The following is a 19,581-nucleotide window of genomic DNA, read 5'->3' as shown; positions in this document are numbered from 1 at the left end:
GAAAAACAAATCAATAAAACAATATGTGGCAGCATGCGCTTAGCCCCAGCAGTAAAAGCGGGCCAATTGGCACCGAAACTGCGACACTTTCTAGGGCTTCCAAAAAGCACAATCACTTAGGCTTTTCACTTTTTTGGTAGTCATACTGGGGGTTCATTCACAGAAAAACAAAGATACTTCCTAAATTACGTCTCATACTGTGTGAGAGAAAGCACAACTTGGTGTATCACGTAGATGCTTTGACTGTTTGCGAACTGAAGCATAGTTTGTGAAATCACTAAATATTTATCCCCAAATTTTGTTTGGAAACCAATTTGTTCGTAAACCAAGGTTTTACCGTTGCACTGTATAATACTAATCAATACTATACAAAGATGCAATATAACAAAACACAGCTGTACCACAGACATCATCTGGAGCAGGTCAGAATTAATCATTAGCTAATAGCATGACCAACACAAAACATGTAAATAAAATATAGCAAACTCACCAGAGATGCTGATTATTAAATGTATTAATGTGTGCAGATTGCTACAGACTTGTTTTGCTAGTCTACTTGGTTTGCTCTGACCAACCACTTAGAAGACAGAAAAATGCTGACGTCATTGAGTTCCAGCCCGCCCGCCACTGGTTTTAATACATTTGAATAGTCTGTGGTTTTCCACGTTGCACTTGAAGTAATACATCCAGGCTAGATATATGAAACCAGGATCTTAAATTCAAATCTGATACATTGTTGCTGTGATGCTGAAAAAAGCTTTTAAATACAAATAACTGCATAATGGTTCTGCTGAATTCAACACCAGGTTTGTAAGGTCCAACTAATCAATATATCTACTGCGGTTGTAGTTTGCAGTCAAATAGAACTGTAAGGTATCATACCGAGAACTGTCTTATACTGTATTTTGTTCACACCTCACAATACGATGCAGTGTGGTAGTAGACCAAACTATGACCACAATTACAAACATTATTTATGATTCAGAACTTTTTCCGGCGACACGGTGGGCGACTGGTTAGAGTGTCAGCCTCACAGTTCTGAGGTGCGGGGTTCAATCCCCGTCCCCGCCTGTGTGGAGTTTGCATGTTCTCCCCGTGCCTGTGTGGGTTTTCTCCGGGCACTCCGGTTTCCTCCCACATCCCAAAAACATGCATTAATTGGAGACTCTAAATTGCCCGTAGGCATGACTGTGAGTGCGAATGGTTGTTTGTTTCTATGTGCCCTGCGATTGGCTGGCAACCAGTTCAGGGTGTACCGATGACAGCTGGGATAGGCTCCAGCACGCCCGCGACCCTAGTGAGGAGAAGCGGCTCAGAAAATGGATGGATGGATGGATGGAACTTTTTCCTCCCTGTTCGTGCAATGATAAAATTGCCATGAAGGGTTTTCATTCTCACAAATATGAGGGTGCATGATCACAATCATTTCTTACCACAATTTGACTCCAGCAGTGTCAGTCAAAACTTTACAGTATTAGCTTTTTGATTTTAGATTTTTGACATACAGTAGCTCTTGAATTGCATGTCATTGCGGTGCAGGCGTACCTGATTAAGTGAACCATAAAAGGTTCTTGAAGCTGCATGCTGTTGTTAATGTATGTTTGTGTAAATTAAAATGGTATCTCCTCTGTGTGCAGAAGATTCAAGTTCCAGATTCCGAACTGTGCAGGGTGTGTCAGAAGAGGGTGTACCCGATGGAATCTCTGATTGCAGACAAGCAAAACTTCCATAAAAGCTGCTTTCGCTGTGAACATTGTAGAGGCAAACTAAGGTGAAGTGATGCCATACAGCAAATATTTGTATTGTGCCTCTTTTCCAAGAGTTTACCTGCTCTTTGTGCTCCTTCTTTAATAGTCTTGGCAACTACGCATCTCTCCATGGACGAATGTATTGCACGCCACACTACAAGCAACTCTTCAAGTCCAAAGGAAATTATGACGAAGGATTTGGACAGAAACCACTCAAACAACGATGGAATAACAACAGCCAAAAGGATTCAATTGAAAAGACCATATTCAAATCATCCTCGCCTGAAAAGAAAGTTAAGAATTCCAAATATTCTACTGCTCAGAGCAAATTTATTTATCAGGATTGTGACACAAGCTCAGCTGGAAGTGGAAACACAAAATCCACAAGTAAGATATCTGTTGTGTGGCCACCTCAGACTGATTCTCCCAAGACATCCTTCACTGTTGAGGATCAGCTGAAGCTGATGAAGCCATTATGGCCCCCTGCAGAGGGTGCAGCCCAAGAAAAAGAACAAGTCAGTCAGCCAATCAAGCCTGCATTGAAAATGGGTGGCATTCCCCCTGCGGAAGCACAAAATGGGCACCAGGACAGTGTGCAAGGGAGTGCTTGTTTAATCTCAAATATGAAAACAAAAGAGGAGACTGCAGTCAAAGCTTCAATTTGTACTGCCTCTGGCTCTCAGGAAGCAGCAGGAGAAAGTGCCGGCCAGGAAGTGAACAACAGTCCCTTAGACTCTGTGCCTCCACTAGACTCTGTTGTAGAGTCTGAAGTCGAGGAGCAAAGCGAAGAGACTCAGAGTGGATTTATGAAAAATGTGATGGAGAAGCAAGAAGAGCAGAGTGTGGAGGAAGTGACTGTAAGTGACAGACAGACAGATTATACTGCAGGTGAAAAGGTGGCTGCAGGGAGAAATGAGGAAGCGTTACAGGTGACCTTACCAGATGATGAGGCCCGAAATTCAAACATCAACAATAATAACAACAGCGGTATGGTGCTTGACCATCAAGTTTTGTTGCAAGGCCTGACTGAGGATGAGGAAAGGGAAATTCAGTCCAACCTTTTGACAGACGTGTGTGGAAGTAAAGATGTTTTCCTAGCTGACTGCAGTGAAGACTCAAACTGGATGCCAACTGAAGCGCTACAATTGGCACAGAGGGATGACGCCTTCGTGCCAGCGGATGCCAAATGTGTTGAGGCCACAGATTCAGATCCAGACGTTTTCGCACATTTTCCAGAAGAGAAAGCCGAGGGAGCATTTTCTTTCAAGAAGGCGGCGGCTGAGCCAAAGATTAACACGTCGAGCTTCCTGGAGGATATTTTTGCCGGCCTCAGTACCAGCGGCTCCAGTCTGCTATCAGATTTACAATTTGACATCTTTGGGAAAACAGCTGGGGAGGGGCCTCCGCTGTCAGCACTGGACGACCTTTTGAATCTAGGGCAAGACCAAAGGGAAAGTGCAGACCAAGCAGGAGATGAGAGGAGAAAGGGCGACAGCGGTCGGGATGCTTTTCTGTGGTCCCGTGACGACAATCTGACAGCAGAGGAACAGATCAAGATGAACCGATGCTATGATGATGACAGCGACGATTATTAAATACCAACCAGCACTGCATAATCAGGCAGACTAGCCGATGTTCAATTTTATCTCGTCCATGGAGAGATGAACTGCTCTCATTTAATTCACCTAGCTTTCAGCAGTTTTAGCAAAGATGAGCTGCACCTGGTGTGCACCAAAACATGACTAATTGCTCTTGTATGTTGCACAGAATTCACATATGACTTGCTGCAATATTATTTGCAATATTACATTTCACATAAATAGATTTTCCTAAAATTGATTGCTTGAATGAATATATTTGGACAGGTTTTTCCTTTTTTTCCATTTATTGTCTGCGTTTTGGGTGAAATAAAGCTTCATGACCTCAACAGTTTATGACTTTTTAATGAGTAAGTGCACAGAGAAATGAGAGCAGCTGTGGCACTGGGGTGTTTGATATACTCCTCACACACATAATGGGCAAGAAGGGATCTGTTTGGAGAGAGGTATATTGATTTTTACTGATACAGAAAGACTTTGTAGGACTTACACATTTTTTCATTTGATACTACTTATCCAATTTTAGTAGCCACTTATTCCTACAGCAAAGATGATATGGTACTATGTACTGTATGTCAATTACCGCAGCAAAAACAACAAGTTTCGGAAAACTGACTTTGAGTGGGTTCTACAGCACATTCTGCTGACAGCTCCCTTATGTATGTAAGGCAACCGCTGTTGCTGGTTCAATAATTCAGCATCCTTTTTTCTAAATCGATGTTTACTGTCTTTTTAATGAAGCCATTTATTCAAGCAACATCTGGATTGACAATTCATAGTAGAGGCTCTTTTCATTCATTTTTAATCTTTTGATTCCTCTGTGTTACGCTTAAACTGTGTGGTACAGCTTCACTGCAGGTCAAAGGTTTTAGCATGACGTTATTTCTCTTGTTTTTACTGAAATGTAAGTACCAAAGTACTTACAAACACTTAATTCCCACAGTAACAGAAGAATAATGCACATTTCAGAGTGATTCAGAGTAGGAGCAAGATCTTTCTGGGAACAGAGAGGTTAAAAGCTTCTAGCTTTTATTGAGCATTAGAACAGCAAAGCAGAACTTTTCTTAATGAGTTACACAACACCTGTCTGCATAAAAGCTGTATTGGAACAGAGGCGCATGATTATTTTCTCATCCTCTCGTGTTCAACTACTCCTCTCCAGAGGGGGTGGAACTACTTTTGGATGGGGTGCACAGTGCTCATGGGGCACGACCAACAAAGAGTGCAACCTTACTCAAAAGCAAAATACACATCACTTTGATGGGGTGCTGCTTGTAATTATGCCACTGATAAGTAACATATGCTCAGTTTATACAATAAGGGGTGTGAAAACATATGAGACAAAAGGAGAAAAAAAAGGGCCAAATTAAAGGCAAGCCAAAAAGTGTGGGTGTGCCCCCTGACTTGTTTGTTTGTTTCATTCATTCATCTTCTGTTCCGCTTCTCCTCATGCGGGTCGCGAGCCTAGCGCTGGAGCCTATCCCAGCTATCTTCGAGCGAGAGGCAGGGTAGACCTTGAACTGGTCGTCAGCCAATCACAGACCACATTGAAACAAACAACCATTCACACTCACATTCACACCTACGGGCAATTTAGATACTTCAATTAACCTGCCGTGCATGTTTTTGGGATGTGGGAGGAAACCGGAGTGCCCGGAGAAAACCCACACAGGCACGGGGAGAACATGCAAACTCCACACAGGCGGGGCCGGGATTTAAACCCGGTCCTCAGAACTGTGAGGCAGATGTGCTAACCAGTCGCCCACTGTGCCGCCTGTTAGTTTTTTTAAATTTCAAGATTAGCCCCTTGAGATGCATCATCAAAGGGGTTCCTTTCAACACATACAAATAATAACCAGTATACAAAATATCCATCCATCCATCCATTTTCTGTACCGCTTCTCCTCGTGTGGGGTGCGGGCGTGCTGGAGCCTATCCCAGCTATCTTCGGGCGGGGTACACCCTGAACTGGTCGGCAGCCAACCGCAGGTATACAAAATAATAAAGATAAATCCAGAACATAACACAGGTACAATAGGCAGAGACTTAAACCATAAACACACAAATTCACTCACACTTAGTGGTCTCCTAAGCCTAGCCTGCCACCAACCACCCAATATTTCACAATATACATGTACATATCTATTGATACATGCTATATAAAGTGTCCACAATATCAAGATACAAAATAAAACACAATAAATACATCTAGATGTAAGGTGTAAAACTTCAAGAAGATGGAGCGTGTGTCCCGATTGACTGAGTCCAGCAGAAAATGGAAATCAAAAACAAGAGCAGAATGTTTGACAATGAACAAATAAAGATGATTTAAAGCTATGGAAAGAGGTGAGAGATTTTAGTAAATGAGGTAGGTTGTTCCAATCCGATGGAGCTTTATACTTAAATACACGGAGACCGATTTCTTTCCTAATTCTTGGAGTGAAGAAAGATAAATGATCAGTGTGTCTTAAACTACTGTATACTGTGAGCTGAAAGAAATTATGAGCTCTTTCAAATCCATCCATCCATCCATTTTGTGAGCCGCTTCTCCTCACTAGGGTCGCGGGCGCGCTGGAGCCTATCCCAGCCAACATCGGGCAGGAGGCGGCGTACACCCTGAACTGGTTGCCAGCCAATCGCAGGGCACATACAAACAAACAACCATTCGTAGTCACATTCACACCTACAGGCAAGTTAGAGTAGTCAATTAACCTACGCTGTCAAATATGGAGGAGAAATATGGAAGAGAAATGTTGGATTTATCTTACCCAACATTATAAAAAATAGACACAAAAGGAATGAAGACGCTGGTTTCTTTTTCTCATGAGGAGGGCGTATGGGAGATTGTTCAGATCACAGCCTCTCAACACGCTCTAAACAATCCCCCCCCTCGCTCCTGCATTTATTTGAAATAGGAGGGATTTACAAATCATAATGTTCTAAGCAATAAGACACAACACAAAATATTTGATAATAAGAGGGGTTTTCCCAGTCATAGTATTCTAAGTAATAAGACACAACACATAATATTGAACCAACACCTGTCACGACCCGACCACATCCGATCACGTCCTTGGTCCAGGCGCCCTTCCATCGGATGATGCTGAGTCTTCTTTTTGAAGGCGAGACATCTAAAATTGTCCATTATACTAATGCAAGCTAAGCAAATAAATGATAACTTCTGCAATTTATCTAACAAGAAATAAAGTAAATACATTAAAAAACAATAGATAACAACCAATTAAATTTCCTTTTGGCCTTTGGAGCTAGCCACTTCAAGGACTCGTACATTGCACGGTGTTGGGTCCTATATGGAGACCTTATAACAAATCTACAAAGACTATTGTATAAAATAGTGAGAGAATGAAAATTTGTTTCTGGGGTGTTGCAATAAATAACATTGGCATTCACAATTATTTTCCATACTTGCAGAGAGAAACATTCAACAAAACAGTAAAGTGACTTTAAATTATTATGTATTTTAATATTGAGTTGAGGTTTAAAAGATAAGTGGGAATCCAGCCAAAGGCCTAAATACTGTATTTAAATTCATCCACTTTTGTAGTCCTGTTCCATCACAGAAATCAATATACCGGTTTTGTGGCAAAGGCAAAGAATCTGGTCAAGAGCAAAACAACATAAAGTATGACTTTTTCCTTATTTCAAAGAAACTTATTGTCACAGAACCACAGAAATGATGGTTGAATTTGTGGAATGTCTGAACTTGAGGAGTATATTACTGTGTTATCAGCATATAAATGAATTTGACAGAACAATGAATTTGACAGAACAGACTCGGACTCGTCACTTCTGTTCCTCTCCATAGTGGCCAAAGAACTAAATAACTAAACTGTCAAACTGTGGTTGAGGTAAAACACATTTACAGTTATACATAAGTAGCCAGATAATTAAATCCCCAAAGCCAAAACTGAAGACAAAAAAAATCAGTAAAACATCACTCTGAGCAGCAAGCTTAATGGACACAAAATGGAAAGGAAGTGAAAAGGTTTTGAAACATTTTTAAATATTATTAAAAAAATGTCAAAATCATCTGATTTCAACCTCTGAAATATGAATACTTTGATTTCTAGTCCTCCATGAAAGCATATCTGTTGTTGACCAACACTGGCCACTCATGCCAGAGTAGCATCTGCTCCATTTGCACACTGATTGAGGAGTATCTGCAACATTTGCACAATCAACATTGTCCAAGATTATCGCACTACTCGTCACTTTAAACCACATACACTCCTTGAAGTCTCGCCGCCCTTTGCACAATGGTCATTGCACCGGACTATTGCAATATTAGTCATTCGAACTGCTCTAAGTGCTAGAGGACTCTGCATCTTTTTGCACAATTGTCAAAAAAATAAAAAAATAAACACACAAATTTCTTGTGTGTTTTTTGGACATAATTGGCAAATAAAGATGATTCTGATTCTGATTCAAATTCTGATTCTGATTCTGATTTTCCATCCATCCATCCATTTTCTGAGCCGCTTCTCCCCACAAGGGTCGCGGGCGTGCTGGAGCCTATCCCAGCTGTCATCGGCCAGGAGGCGGGGTACACCCTGAACTGGTTGCCAGCCAATCGCAGAGCACATAGGAACAAACAACCATTCGCACTCACAGTCATGCCTACGGGCAATTTAGAGTCTCCAATTAATGCATGTTTTTGGGATGTGGGAGGAAACCGGAGTGCCCGGAGAAAACCCACGCAGGCACGGGGAGAACATGCAAACTCCACACAGGCGGGACCGGGGATTGAACCCGGGTCCTCAGAACTGTGAGGCTGACGCTCTAATGATTTTGATTTTGATTTTGATTTTGATTTTGATTTTGATTCTGATTCTGATTCTGATTCTGATTCTGATTCTGATTCTGATTCTGATTCTGATTCTGATTCTGATTTTGATTTTGATTCTGATTCTGATTCTGATTCTGACAAATTGTATTTTTACAACAACAACAACAAAAAAAGAGGAAATCATTCATGTACATCAGCTGGGACTTAGGAAAATTGATCAACATGTTTTACTATGACCTGACATGTTATGAATCAGACACTACTCCAGAAATTACCAAAACCTAAAGCGTGCCAGGTCCCAATTTGAAGTCTGAAAGTCCTCTGAAACCCAAAAATACCTCAACATATCAATGGGAATATAAACAATTGACTTGTTCTGAACTTTAACGTAAACACATGCTTTTATCCATCAACAAAACGATAACGATAACATCTTAACATAACGAAATGCAGTTTGAACAAAAATATATGAATCAGAATTATCTTTATTTGCCAAGTATGTCCAAAAAACACACAAGGAATTTGTCTCCGGTAGTTGGAGCCGCTCTAGTACGACAACAGACAGTCAATTGACAGAGAACAATTTTGAGACATAAAGACATTGACAAAAAAAAAAAAAAAAAAAAAAAAAACAGTCACTGAGCAGTAAAGGGTTACTAGTTATCTGGTAATGCCGGTAATTTTTTTTTTTTGACAATTGAGCAAAAAGATGCAGAGTCCTCTAGCACTTACTGCAGTTCGAATGACAAATATTGCAATAGTCCGGTGCAATGACCATTGTGCAAAGGGCGCAGAGACTTCAAGGAGTGTATGTGGTTTAAAGTGACGAGTAGTGCGATAATCTGGGATAATGGTGGTTGTGCAAATGTTGCAAATACTCCTCAATCAGTGTGCAAATGGAGCAGATGCTACTCTGGCATGAGTGGCCAGTATATACAAATAGTGCAGCGTGGCGAGACAACTACAGTGAGTGCACGAGTAATGTATAATTGGCCCCACAGAAGTGTGACAACGAACTCAAGTAAAAAAATTGCCAGCATGTTGTAATGGAAATGTAGGTTAGGTGTTTAAGAAGTTGATCGCAAGAGGGAAGAAGCTGTTGGAATGTCTGCGAGTTCTAGTTTGCATTGATCGGTAGCGCCTACCTGAGGGAAGGAGGTGGAAGAGATGCGGAGGGTCCGAGAGGATTTTGCACGCTCTTGTCTTAGTTCTGGCAGCGTGCAAGCCGTCAAGGGTGGGTAGGGGGGTACCGACAATCCTTTCAGCAGTTTGGATTGTCCGTTGCAGTCGGAGTTTGTCCTTTTTTGTAGCAGCACCAAACCAGACTGTGATGGAAGAACACAGGACTGATTCAATGACTGCTGTGTAGAACTGCCTCAGCAGCTCCGGTGGCAGGCCGTGTTTTCTCAGAAGCCGCAGGAAGTACATCCTCTGCTGGGCCTTTTTGAGGACGGAGTTGATGTTGGTCGCCCACTTCAGGTCTGAGAGACTGTAATTCCCAGTAACTTGAAGGTCTCGACGGTTAACACAAGGCAGCTGGACAAAGTGAGGGGCAGCTGTGGCGAAGGATGCCTCCTGAAGTCCACGATCATCTCGACAGTCTTGAGTGTGTTCAGCTCCAGGTTGTGTCGGCCGCACCACAGCTCCAGCCGCTCCGCTTCCAGTCGATATGCACTCGTCACCGTCCTTGATGAGGCCATGACAGTGGTGTCATCTGCAAACTTCAGGAGTTTGACAGTCGGGTGCGCTGAGGTGCACTCGTTCGTGTAGACAGAGAAGAGCAGCGGAGAGAGGACACAACCTTGGGGTGCCCCAGTGCTGATGCTGCGTGTGGATGAGGTGGCCTCCCCCAGCCTGACCTGCTGTGTCCTGCCCGTCAGAAAGCTGTAAATCCACTGGCAGATGGCAGGTGAGACGCTGAGCTGAAGAAGCTTGGATGAAAGGACTTGAGGGATGATGGTGTTGAACGCTGAGCTGAAGTCTACGAACAGGATCCTCGCGTAGGTCCCTGCACTGTCGAGGATGAAGTGCAGTCCCATGTTGACTGCATCATCCGCAGACTGCAGGGGGTCCAGCTGAGCTCTGTGACGTCCCTACACCATTTTTCGTTGATGTAGAAGCATATCCCGCCGCCTTTTGTTTTCCCCGATGATTCCATGTCGTGGTCTGCTCTGTGAATATGGAAGCCGGGAAGCATGACGGCGCCATCGGGTACAGCGTCGCAAAGCTAGGTCTCCGTAAAGCACATGGCGGCGGAACATCTTTACCGGTCTTTAACAGAAGATGAAGCTCGTCCATTTTGTTGGGTAGGGAGCGTACATTCGCGAGCTGGATCGACGGGAACGCCAATCTGTAATCTGCAAGTAGTGCAGAGTGGTGAGACTGCTACAGTGAGTGTATGAATAATGTATAATTGACTCGACAGAGATGTGTCAACCACTTCAAGACAAAATTGGCAGCATGTTACAATGGAATTGTAAGTTAACTGTTTCTGAAGTTAATGGCAAGAGGGAAGAAGCTGTTGGAATGTCTGCTAGTTTCAGTTTGCATTGTTCGATAGGGCCTACCCGAGGGAAGGAACTGGGAGAGGTGGTGACCAGGATTTGGAGGGTCCAAGAGGATTTTGCATGCTGTTGTCTTAGTTCTGGCAGCGTGCAAGAACTCAAGGGTAGATAGGGTGGTACCAACAATTTCTTCAGCTGTTTTGATTGTCTGATGCAGTCAGTGTTTGCCCTTTTTTTTGGCAGCACCAAACCAGAATGTGATGGAGGAACAGAGGACTGATTTGATTACTGCTGTGTAGCACTTCCTCAACAGCTCCTGTGGCAGGCCGTACCTTCTCAGAAGCCGCAGGAAGTACATCCTCTGCTGGGCCTTTTTGAGGATGGAGTTGACATTGGTCTCCTACTTCAGGTCCTGAGTGACTGTAATTCCCAGGAACCTGAAGGTCTCGACGGTTGACACAGGGCAGTTGGACAGCGTGAGGGGCAGCTGTGGCGAAGGATGCCTCCTGAAGTCCACGATCATCTCTACAGTCTTGAGTGTGTTCAGCTCAAGGTTGTGTTGGCCGCACCAAAGCTCCAGCCGCTCCACTTTCTGTTGATATGCAGACTCGTCACCGTCTTTTATGAGGCCAATGACTGTGGTGTCGTCTGCAAACTTTAGGAGACAGGCCTGTAGTCACCCTGACAGACCCGAGATTGCAGGTTTCTTGGGGACTGAGATGATGGTGGAGCGTTTGAAACAGGATGATATTTCGCACAATTCTAGAGATCTATTGAAGATCTGTGTGAAGACTGGGGAGAGCTGGTCCTTGCAGACTTTGAGTCAGGATGAGGACACAAGGTCTGGGCCTTCCGCTTTGGTGATCTTTTGTTGTTTGAAGATGCGTCTCACATCCTGTTCATGAATGGTCAACGCAGAAGTCAGAGGTACCATGGTGGTCAGTGGTACGCCTGGGTGGATGTGGGGTCTGAAAGTGTCCTTTTCAAATCTGCAGTAAAAGGTGTTCAAGTCATCAGCTAGTCCTTTATTGTTCTCAGCTTGGGGGGGGATGGTCGCTTGTAATTGGTTAGCGATTGTAATCCATGCCAGACTGGTTTAGAGTCATTAGCGGTAAACTGTTTTGCTAGCTTTATTCCATAATTTTTCTTTGTAATGTTAATTTCTTTAGTCAGCTGGTTTCTAGCACGATGATACAGGGCTCTATCCCCACTTTGATAGGCATTCTCTTTAGCCTGGCGAAGTTGCTTAAGTTTGGCAGTGAACCACGACTTGTTGTTATTGAACGTGCGAAATGACTTTGTTGCGACACAACACTCATCTTCACAGAAACTGATATAGGATGTAACAGTCTCTGTATATTCATCCAGGCTGCCAGTTGAAGTTCCAAAAACACTCCAATCTGTGCAGTCTAAACAGCTTTTAAGTTCTAGCTTTGCTTCATTGGTCCACTTTACTACTGCTTTCACCGTAGGCGTCGCACATTTAAGTTTTTGCCTGTATGCTGGTGCTGAGCTCTGTGACGTCGGTACACTGTTTTTCATTCATAACGGAGCATATACCACCGCCTTTTGTTTTCCCTGATAACTCCGTGACACGGTCTGCCCGGTGTAGTCGGAAGCCCGGAAGCATTACGGTGCCATCGGGGACGCAGTAACATAGCCATGTCTTCGTGTAGCACAGGGCGGCGGAATGTCCGAAATCTTTTCTGGTCTTTGTGAGAAGATGAAGCTCGTCCATTTTGTTGGGTAGGGACCGTAGATTCGCGAGGTGAATCAATGGGAGCGGCAATCGGTATCCTCTCTTACGGAGCTTGACCTGCACTCTGGCTCATTTCGCCCTCCGTCGCCTGCGCCTCCATGCTCCATGCACCACGGCCCCCGTTCCGGTGAGTAACTCGGAGAAAGAACTGAGAACTGAACTATTGTCATCTGAGGTCCGACTGCCACACCTCAATGAAGTTGGGCTACAGTGATTTGCCTTCCTGAGTCCCAACTTCCTAATTTTCTGGATGCAGCGCAAGTCCATCCGATGATTGACTCACACCCTAATCTTCTCCGTGACCCCGTACAGGTTGAGTGGTATCACAGCCAGCCTGAGACATACAATACGTATTTGGGCCCTCTGAAAAGTGAGGATTTTTTTTTTTACAACACATTAAACATATTAAAAAAATGAAAGTGGTGACACAAGCATCAAAATCCGTATATTATAAACAAATGTAATATTTACTGGTAGTAGTCAAGTAGGCTAGTGGTGGATACAGGGTCCCACAACGGTGGTCACCCCTGGGGACCCCCTGGCTCCGCCCCTGATAGATTGGATTTATAAAACAGGCATATTGTAACCCAACTAATTTTGAGGGAAAGACGGCTCATTTTGATACAGCAGCACCTCTAAGTATGCATTTTCTTTCTTGATTATACCCCATATAGTAACTACTAAACATACCAAAAAAATTGACCTTGGACTTATTTATTTATTTTTATTGTTTTACTTTTATATGAAATGCAATGCACAACATATAAAACACATTCAAAGAAATTGACTTTTGTGAATATCTTGAATACTAATTGAATTAAAAAAAATCCTCTTTTTGCTCTTCTCTCTCTGTCCTAATAGGATAACAAATATGAATGGTTATGCACTTTTAGAGCTGGTTTTAAAAGGGCATGGAGTAAAAATAAATAAATAATCTTTCAAATTTTAGGGGTGCTGGAATTCAATTTAGGGGTGCTGGACCACCCCTTAAAATGGGCTTGAAACGCATGGGCCCCCAAAATCAAATTCTGCTTAGGGCCCATAATGGCTGAGTGGTAAAGAAAATGAAAAGAAAGTTGAATTAAAAAAATATATAAAAAATTCAAGGAGTACATTTGTATAAAAAACACATTTGGTGGGATGTATTTATGTTCCCATCTGTCTCCAAAAACACCCCTTATGTGCGAGTGGAGAAGAATTAGCTCAGTGTGGATTGAAGTTGACGTCGCCAGCTGAAATGTGGGATACGTGGATGTTTGAATATTGTCGCTTTTTGCACTGATGCCATCATCAGAGCCGTCAATCATTTGCGCTCGTTCTGTTGCTTAAGCGCCTCACAGCAGCGTCCGCCTATTTCGGCCCCTCCCCTCCCCCTCACTTCCGAGACCGTTGCTGATTGGCTGCTACCGTTCCACTAGGGGTTGTCTCATTGGACGGCTGATGTTCTCGCGCCGGTTGCAGGAGCGTGCGGCGCGCGGCGCGCGGCGCTCCATACTGTACATCAAAACTGACGACCTTACCGAAGCGCAGTTCCTCGACAAGCTGCACAACAGAGCAGGAGAGCACCGGTATGTGCACGGAAATTCTCTCAATACCGCATTACTTTCGTGTGTGGGTTCCTGGGTGTTTTTGTTTAATTTTATTTTTCGAATCATTCATTTGTCGCTGCAGGTGCGCTCGTGCCACCGGACCAATGCTGTTGATGAAGTGATATTGTTCCCCGCCTCTCTCACTCTCTCTCTCTATCTCTCTCTCTCTCTCTGTCTCGAATGACGGGCCGTAACGCTGCCTTGAGTGTAAATAAATTGTGCATGTTTGTATTTCATCAATATGGATTTATAACAGTTGAATGTTTACTTTGCGTTAGTTACTTGGCAAGTGGTGTTGCAACTATCTATTGCGTGCACAGATCATGCTGTGTTGGACTTTAAGACGTTTTAAGAGCATGCCATCATCCAGTGACAAGAAGCCTCTGCTATTGGCCCCTATATGTGTGAGAGAATGGGAGCGTCGCAGAGATGTCCAGATTAGTGCATTGTGCATCTCATAATACCCAGTTCTTCATAGCCTAATAACAGGACTGCATCTGTGGCTACTAATCCATGTTAGTCAAATCCATCATGCGCTTTTTAGTACAAATAATGTGTTCAGTCATTCAAGCGATGTACCCAATAATTTAAAAAATCATCACTTTTGGCACATATTTCATTAAAAAGTAAAAGTCCACTTGAAAATAATTAATTCAGGCTGTCAGGCAAGCATTTCAGCAAATCAGAACCTTGTAAAAGTCATTTACCGGAAGGGCACATTGACAACATTGGAGAAGTGTGAAGTGATAGTGGAGTTATTACTGAACATCGTGCTTAAACATAAAAGCAACAAAACTAACATTTAAAGTTGAATGATGGAGAACCCGGTGCTCATTGTGGCGTAAGACCAAAAGCAACATTTCTTTTTTTACATTAACTCAAATGCTGAAAACTGTGTTTAGTAAAATATTTTAAGTCACCCTGAGGGCAGGTCAACATGACCCAGTCTTAACATTTAAAAAAAAAAAAAGTTTAACATACATTGTCTAAATGAGCCTCCTTCAAAAAGGAATGAAAATATTGTAATATGCATGCCAGGTCATAGTAGGTGATGGTACCGTATGAGTAGAGAAAATCTTAAATTTGCACCAACTGGTTGTCTGAACAAAGTTGTCTTTTAAATACCCTGCATGGGCATGTATGTGATATTTGAATATATAGAATAAATTAAGTAGTAGGCGGCACGGTGAATGACTGGTTAGAGCGTCTGCCTCACAGTTCTGAGGACCGGGGTTCGATTCCCGGCCCCGCCTGTGTTTGCATGTGCTCCCCGTGCCTGCGTGGGTTTTCTCCGGGGACTCCGGTTTCCTCCCACATCCCAAAGACATGCATGGTAGGTTAATTGAAGACTCTAAATTGCCTGTAGGTGTGAATGTGAGTGTGAATGGTTGTTTGTTTGTATGTGCCCTGCGATTGGCTGGCAACCAGTTCAGGGTGTACCCCGCCTCTCGCCCGAAGATAGCTGGGATAAGCTCCAGCACGCCCGCAACCCTTGTGAGGATAAAGGGGTAAAGAAGATGGATGGATGGAAATAAAGTCGTATTACATGGAAGCTTTGCTGGAGAAGCACTATAAACACAAAAGCTATAACAGCGCTCTGTTCTGCCATTATTGTATTGGTTGTCACCTTTTTTTTTGGCTTGCCGAAACATTACACTTAAACTGGCAAGTGCACGGCCTTTGTTGTTACAGACTATGATGTGTTCTTTTAACATGGAAAGTTTTCAGTTAAAAATGTTATTGTGCAAAAATTGGTTTAACCTGGTTGCGGAAGAAAGCCCAAAGCACATGGAAACAAAACAAAGTGTTGCTTAGCGATACTCAACTGGGCAGCTCTACAGGCTTTCATTTTTTAGCCAAGAGGTCTTACTACTATTCAAGACTACTATCTACTATCTCAGATCACCTAAATCTCCCATACCAATTTGGAGACATGTACTTTGATATTTTTTTGACTAGCATTAAGAGATCAATACACATAATTTCCTTTTTCAAGGTACAAGGTACTTTTATTGTCAATTCTACAATATGCGTAGCACATACAGAGGATTGAAATTATGGTACTTACAGGGCCCCATGTTGCCCTGTAAGGTCATTATATCAGTATGTTCCACATGCTTTTTTCTTTGTCTTTTTTTTCCACACACCTTCCACATTCTCTCATTTGGGCCTGTGTGCTGGCCCATGACCAGATACTGATCCGGTCTAAAATGATGAGGTGGGGCGGGGGGTTGTCTCTTTGATTGAAAAAAATGATTGACATGATTGCCTCCATATGACAGTGATGGGAATTGGGTTCGGAGGCTCACAAAAGGCCAGTAGAAGAAAAGATTATTTTGTTTTCATAAGAAACTCTTGCTACAAGAAATGGTCTCATTCCAGTTGCAATATTGCCTGTTGAATTATTTTGTGGTAAAACCTCTGTAAAATCCCATGTGCACTCCCTTAGTTATTCACCTAATGTGTTCGGGTTTCCAAGTGTCTTCTCGTTCAAGGGCGGGAAATTTAAGGATTTGATTTTGAGAGTGGATTGGACCTGCAAAAAGAGCTTAAGCAAAAACATCATTTCTTAATTACTACACATAAACGATACATTTTCATACAGGAAGTGTTTGGAATTCAATTTATTGGTGCAAGGCAGCCCTCCCAGATGCAATAAAATGTCTCTGACAATGATGAATGGTGCTTGTAAAGCGCACGGTAGGATGTTGTATTTCAAACCAGCGGATTGAATTGCAATATACAATGTTGTCGCACATTTTTGCTTTTGATGCGCCTTCCCTTGTCAACAATGTTCAAAGGGAAAATCAGTCAGTTTGTTGGTTGTTACACTGGCAACGTTGATGCCTTCAGGGAGCTTCGCAAATGTCAAAATTGCTTTTAGTGAGTCTCCCGAGGAATCTACATTTTATGAGGGCCTTTAGTTTTGTTTCTCCCTTTACATTTCAGTTTGTTGTACGTGTAAATAGACAGTCAGATCTTAAATATCAGATCGTAGGTACGAAATTGGAATTGGGTACTTAGACCCCAGAGTGTGCATTGCTTTCTGCCTTTACAAAATAAATAATGCTCAGTTTTGATTGTCACTGTCAGAGAGCAATATGCGTATTGCTTGCTTTTTTTCCACACTGTGGGCTCTGCTTCCACAAGTAGCAAGCAGCCTGTTGCAGCCCACACTTGCTGAGCCAGCTCGCCGAGCGATCTGGGGAGCATGTTTGCGCATGCTCGCAACATCCACTTGTAGGCTGGCACTTGCAGAACGGGACAATAAAAATAAAATTTCAGTTCTATTTGGGAAAATACAATTGGCGATTATAATCGTTTCCCCCCCCCTTCATTTATTGAAAAAGAAATGACAATGCCATTATTCAAAACATACACTTTTTTCTCCCTTCTGGGGTTTGCTGTATTTCTCTTGATATCAAATAAGCTTTGAAACCTTTTCTCAACAGTTTTTTTCCCCTGAGCATTAACTTGCATGAACTTCGACAGAAATAACAGAAACATATATATTTATATTTTTTAGGCTTCACACGATCAAGATTTTAAAAAATTATATCCGATCACCGATCCTATCACACGATGGAGCAATGTGTCTATTTAAATGACTTGTTCATTTACTGTATATACTTGCGTACTGTATACTGAGTATCTTAAAAAATATTCTCTAGTCAGATCATGTATTCTAATCAGTCAGCTCAAACCAACATTACAACGTGACAGAAATAATGGGTGCTAACTTACTGTAATTAAATTACTTTATCCATCCATCCATCCATTTTCTGTTCCGCTTCTCCTCACTAGGGTCGCGGGCGTGCTGGAGCCTATCCCAGCTATCTTCGGGCGAGAGGCGGGTTACACCCTGAACTGGTTGCCAACCAATCCCAGGGCACATATAAACAAACAAGCATTCGCACTCACATTCACACAATTTTGAGTCTTCAATTAAACTATCACACATGTTTTTGGGATGTGGGAGGAAACCGGAGTACCCGGAGAAAACCCATGCATGCACGGGGAGAGCATGCAAAGTCCACACAGGCGAGGCCGGGATTCAAATCCCGGTCCTCAGAACTGTGAGGCAGGTATGCTAATCAGTCGTCCACCGTGCCGCCTTAAATTAATTAAATTACTTCACACACACCAAAACTTTAGAGCATGATTCGACAGAACGCCGGCATGTTTACCTACAACTGTTAGTGCCAGCATTAGCTTGCTAGGCTACATAACGTTTTTGTTGGCTGCCGTATTGTATTAAAAGTACGTGAACATATCTCAAGCAATCCTTGAATGAATGTCTCTTCCCAAGCACCGGTGACCACAACCACCATTTTGTTCTTTTTTTGACCAACACAATTCACGCGCAATCCATTGTTGTTGTCGTGGCCGCGTGGGAACGAGTGCATCCGGTCGTGTTTGATTTGACAAAGCCCAGTGACCGTAAATTACGTCAAAAGACACATGACAAAGGAAAAAATAAACTAGATTTTGGATTCAAATATACTGTATACGACAACGACGTGGAGTAAATGTCTTTTGCGGTGTCATTGATCGGATCGGCGAATTATGACATTAAAGCCGATCAGCCGATCAGCATAAAATGCTAATTATAGGTCGATACCGATCAAGCCAATCAGATCGGTGTAAAGCACATAACGTGGGTCAAAAGTTTCCAATATACTGATCAATCGCTGCTTTTGCAAAGTATAAATGGGCAACATGTCTTTGGAAATGTCAGCACGATTGATTCCATGGCTGCCTTCCACTGGGTTCCTTTCTTGTTGTGCTAAAAACCATGTGAAAATTGTTCCACTCATGTTGTCTGTCTCTTAGCAGGGATTAAACTCACAAACTGTTAGAATAATAATGAAAAATAATGGTCTCAACAAATAAATTCAATTGAATCAATCAATAATCAATTAATAGCCCAACCCTGCTCTATTGCATGAAAAGACAGGTTTGGCCCCTGACAATCAGCTGATTTCAGGAAGACAAGAAATAGGGTGTGTAAAGTGTGCTTTGGTTCTTCGGTGATCTGTGGAGTAGTTTGATGAATGCGTGTCACAGAAAGGTTACTAAACACCTGGGAGTTGGAAAAAATGCACAATATGTTTCCCTCAGAGTGATATTCGCAACTCATCTCAAAATGCTTGTGAAAGTTGTCCACAGTGGTTCGTGTTAGCCAGAGGTCACCAGTCTGAGGTGCTATTATGTGGAAACAATTCATCAATACTTCAACAGGGGGCCTTTAATAGGGCAATGTGCCTCCATGGGTTGTAGTTTATCTTGTAGTAGACCCTGGAACCTGAACAACTGACCTCAGGGAGGGGGGGATGGGGTCAACATAAAGTCATAGCATGTTTTTTTTGCATGACCTTCTTACTGAATAATGAACAGTCAACTACAATCTGCAGTGCATTACAATTCATGCGTGCCTGGTTTTTACTGTTATTCCTGGAAGCGGTCTTTACGATGGTGTCCTCTTTTATAAGGTCAGGAGGCTGGCACCACTGTGGCTGTAGTGTTTATTTTTTCTCTTTGACAGTATTTTCATATTGATGAAATCTGAACTAGAC

The 19,581-nt window shown here is 42.7% G+C and overlaps 2 protein-coding genes across 9 annotated transcripts in view; both read left to right on the top strand.

The window, feature by feature from the left end:
* Positions 1 to 1,993, top strand: part of xirp2a (xin actin binding repeat containing 2a) — an 85,793-nt gene extending 83,800 nt beyond the window's left edge. For 6 of the 7 annotated variants that reach the window (XM_061796845.1, XM_061796825.1, XM_061796863.1 and 3 more), the window contains 2 exons: positions 1,638 to 1,771; positions 1,855 to 1,993. In XM_061796845.1, the coding sequence (XP_061652829.1) occupies positions 1,638 to 1,732 (95 nt within the window). In that variant the 3' untranslated portion in view covers positions 1,733 to 1,771; positions 1,855 to 1,993. Of the gene's footprint in view, positions 1 to 1,637; positions 1,772 to 1,854 lie in introns of those variants that run through there. The other variant, XM_061796835.1, reaches the window with a different exon arrangement.
* Positions 1,994 to 13,873: 11,880 nt separating this feature from the next.
* LOC133488661 (beta-1,3-galactosyltransferase 1-like) overlaps positions 13,874 to 19,581 on the top strand; it is a 108,049-nt gene continuing 102,341 nt past the window's right edge. For both annotated transcript variants that reach the window (XM_061796803.1, XM_061796812.1), the window contains exon 1: positions 13,874 to 13,984. The gene's annotated coding sequence lies outside the window, so the exon portion shown is untranslated. The remainder of the gene's footprint in view (positions 13,985 to 19,581) is intronic.

The sequence above is a fragment of the Phyllopteryx taeniolatus genome, chromosome 1, assembly GCF_024500385.1.
Source record: "Phyllopteryx taeniolatus isolate TA_2022b chromosome 1, UOR_Ptae_1.2, whole genome shotgun sequence".
Taxonomy (NCBI): Eukaryota; Metazoa; Chordata; class Actinopteri; order Syngnathiformes; family Syngnathidae; genus Phyllopteryx; species Phyllopteryx taeniolatus.
Note: the sequence above shows the minus strand (reverse complement) of the source record. Positions and strands in the feature narration are given on the sequence as shown.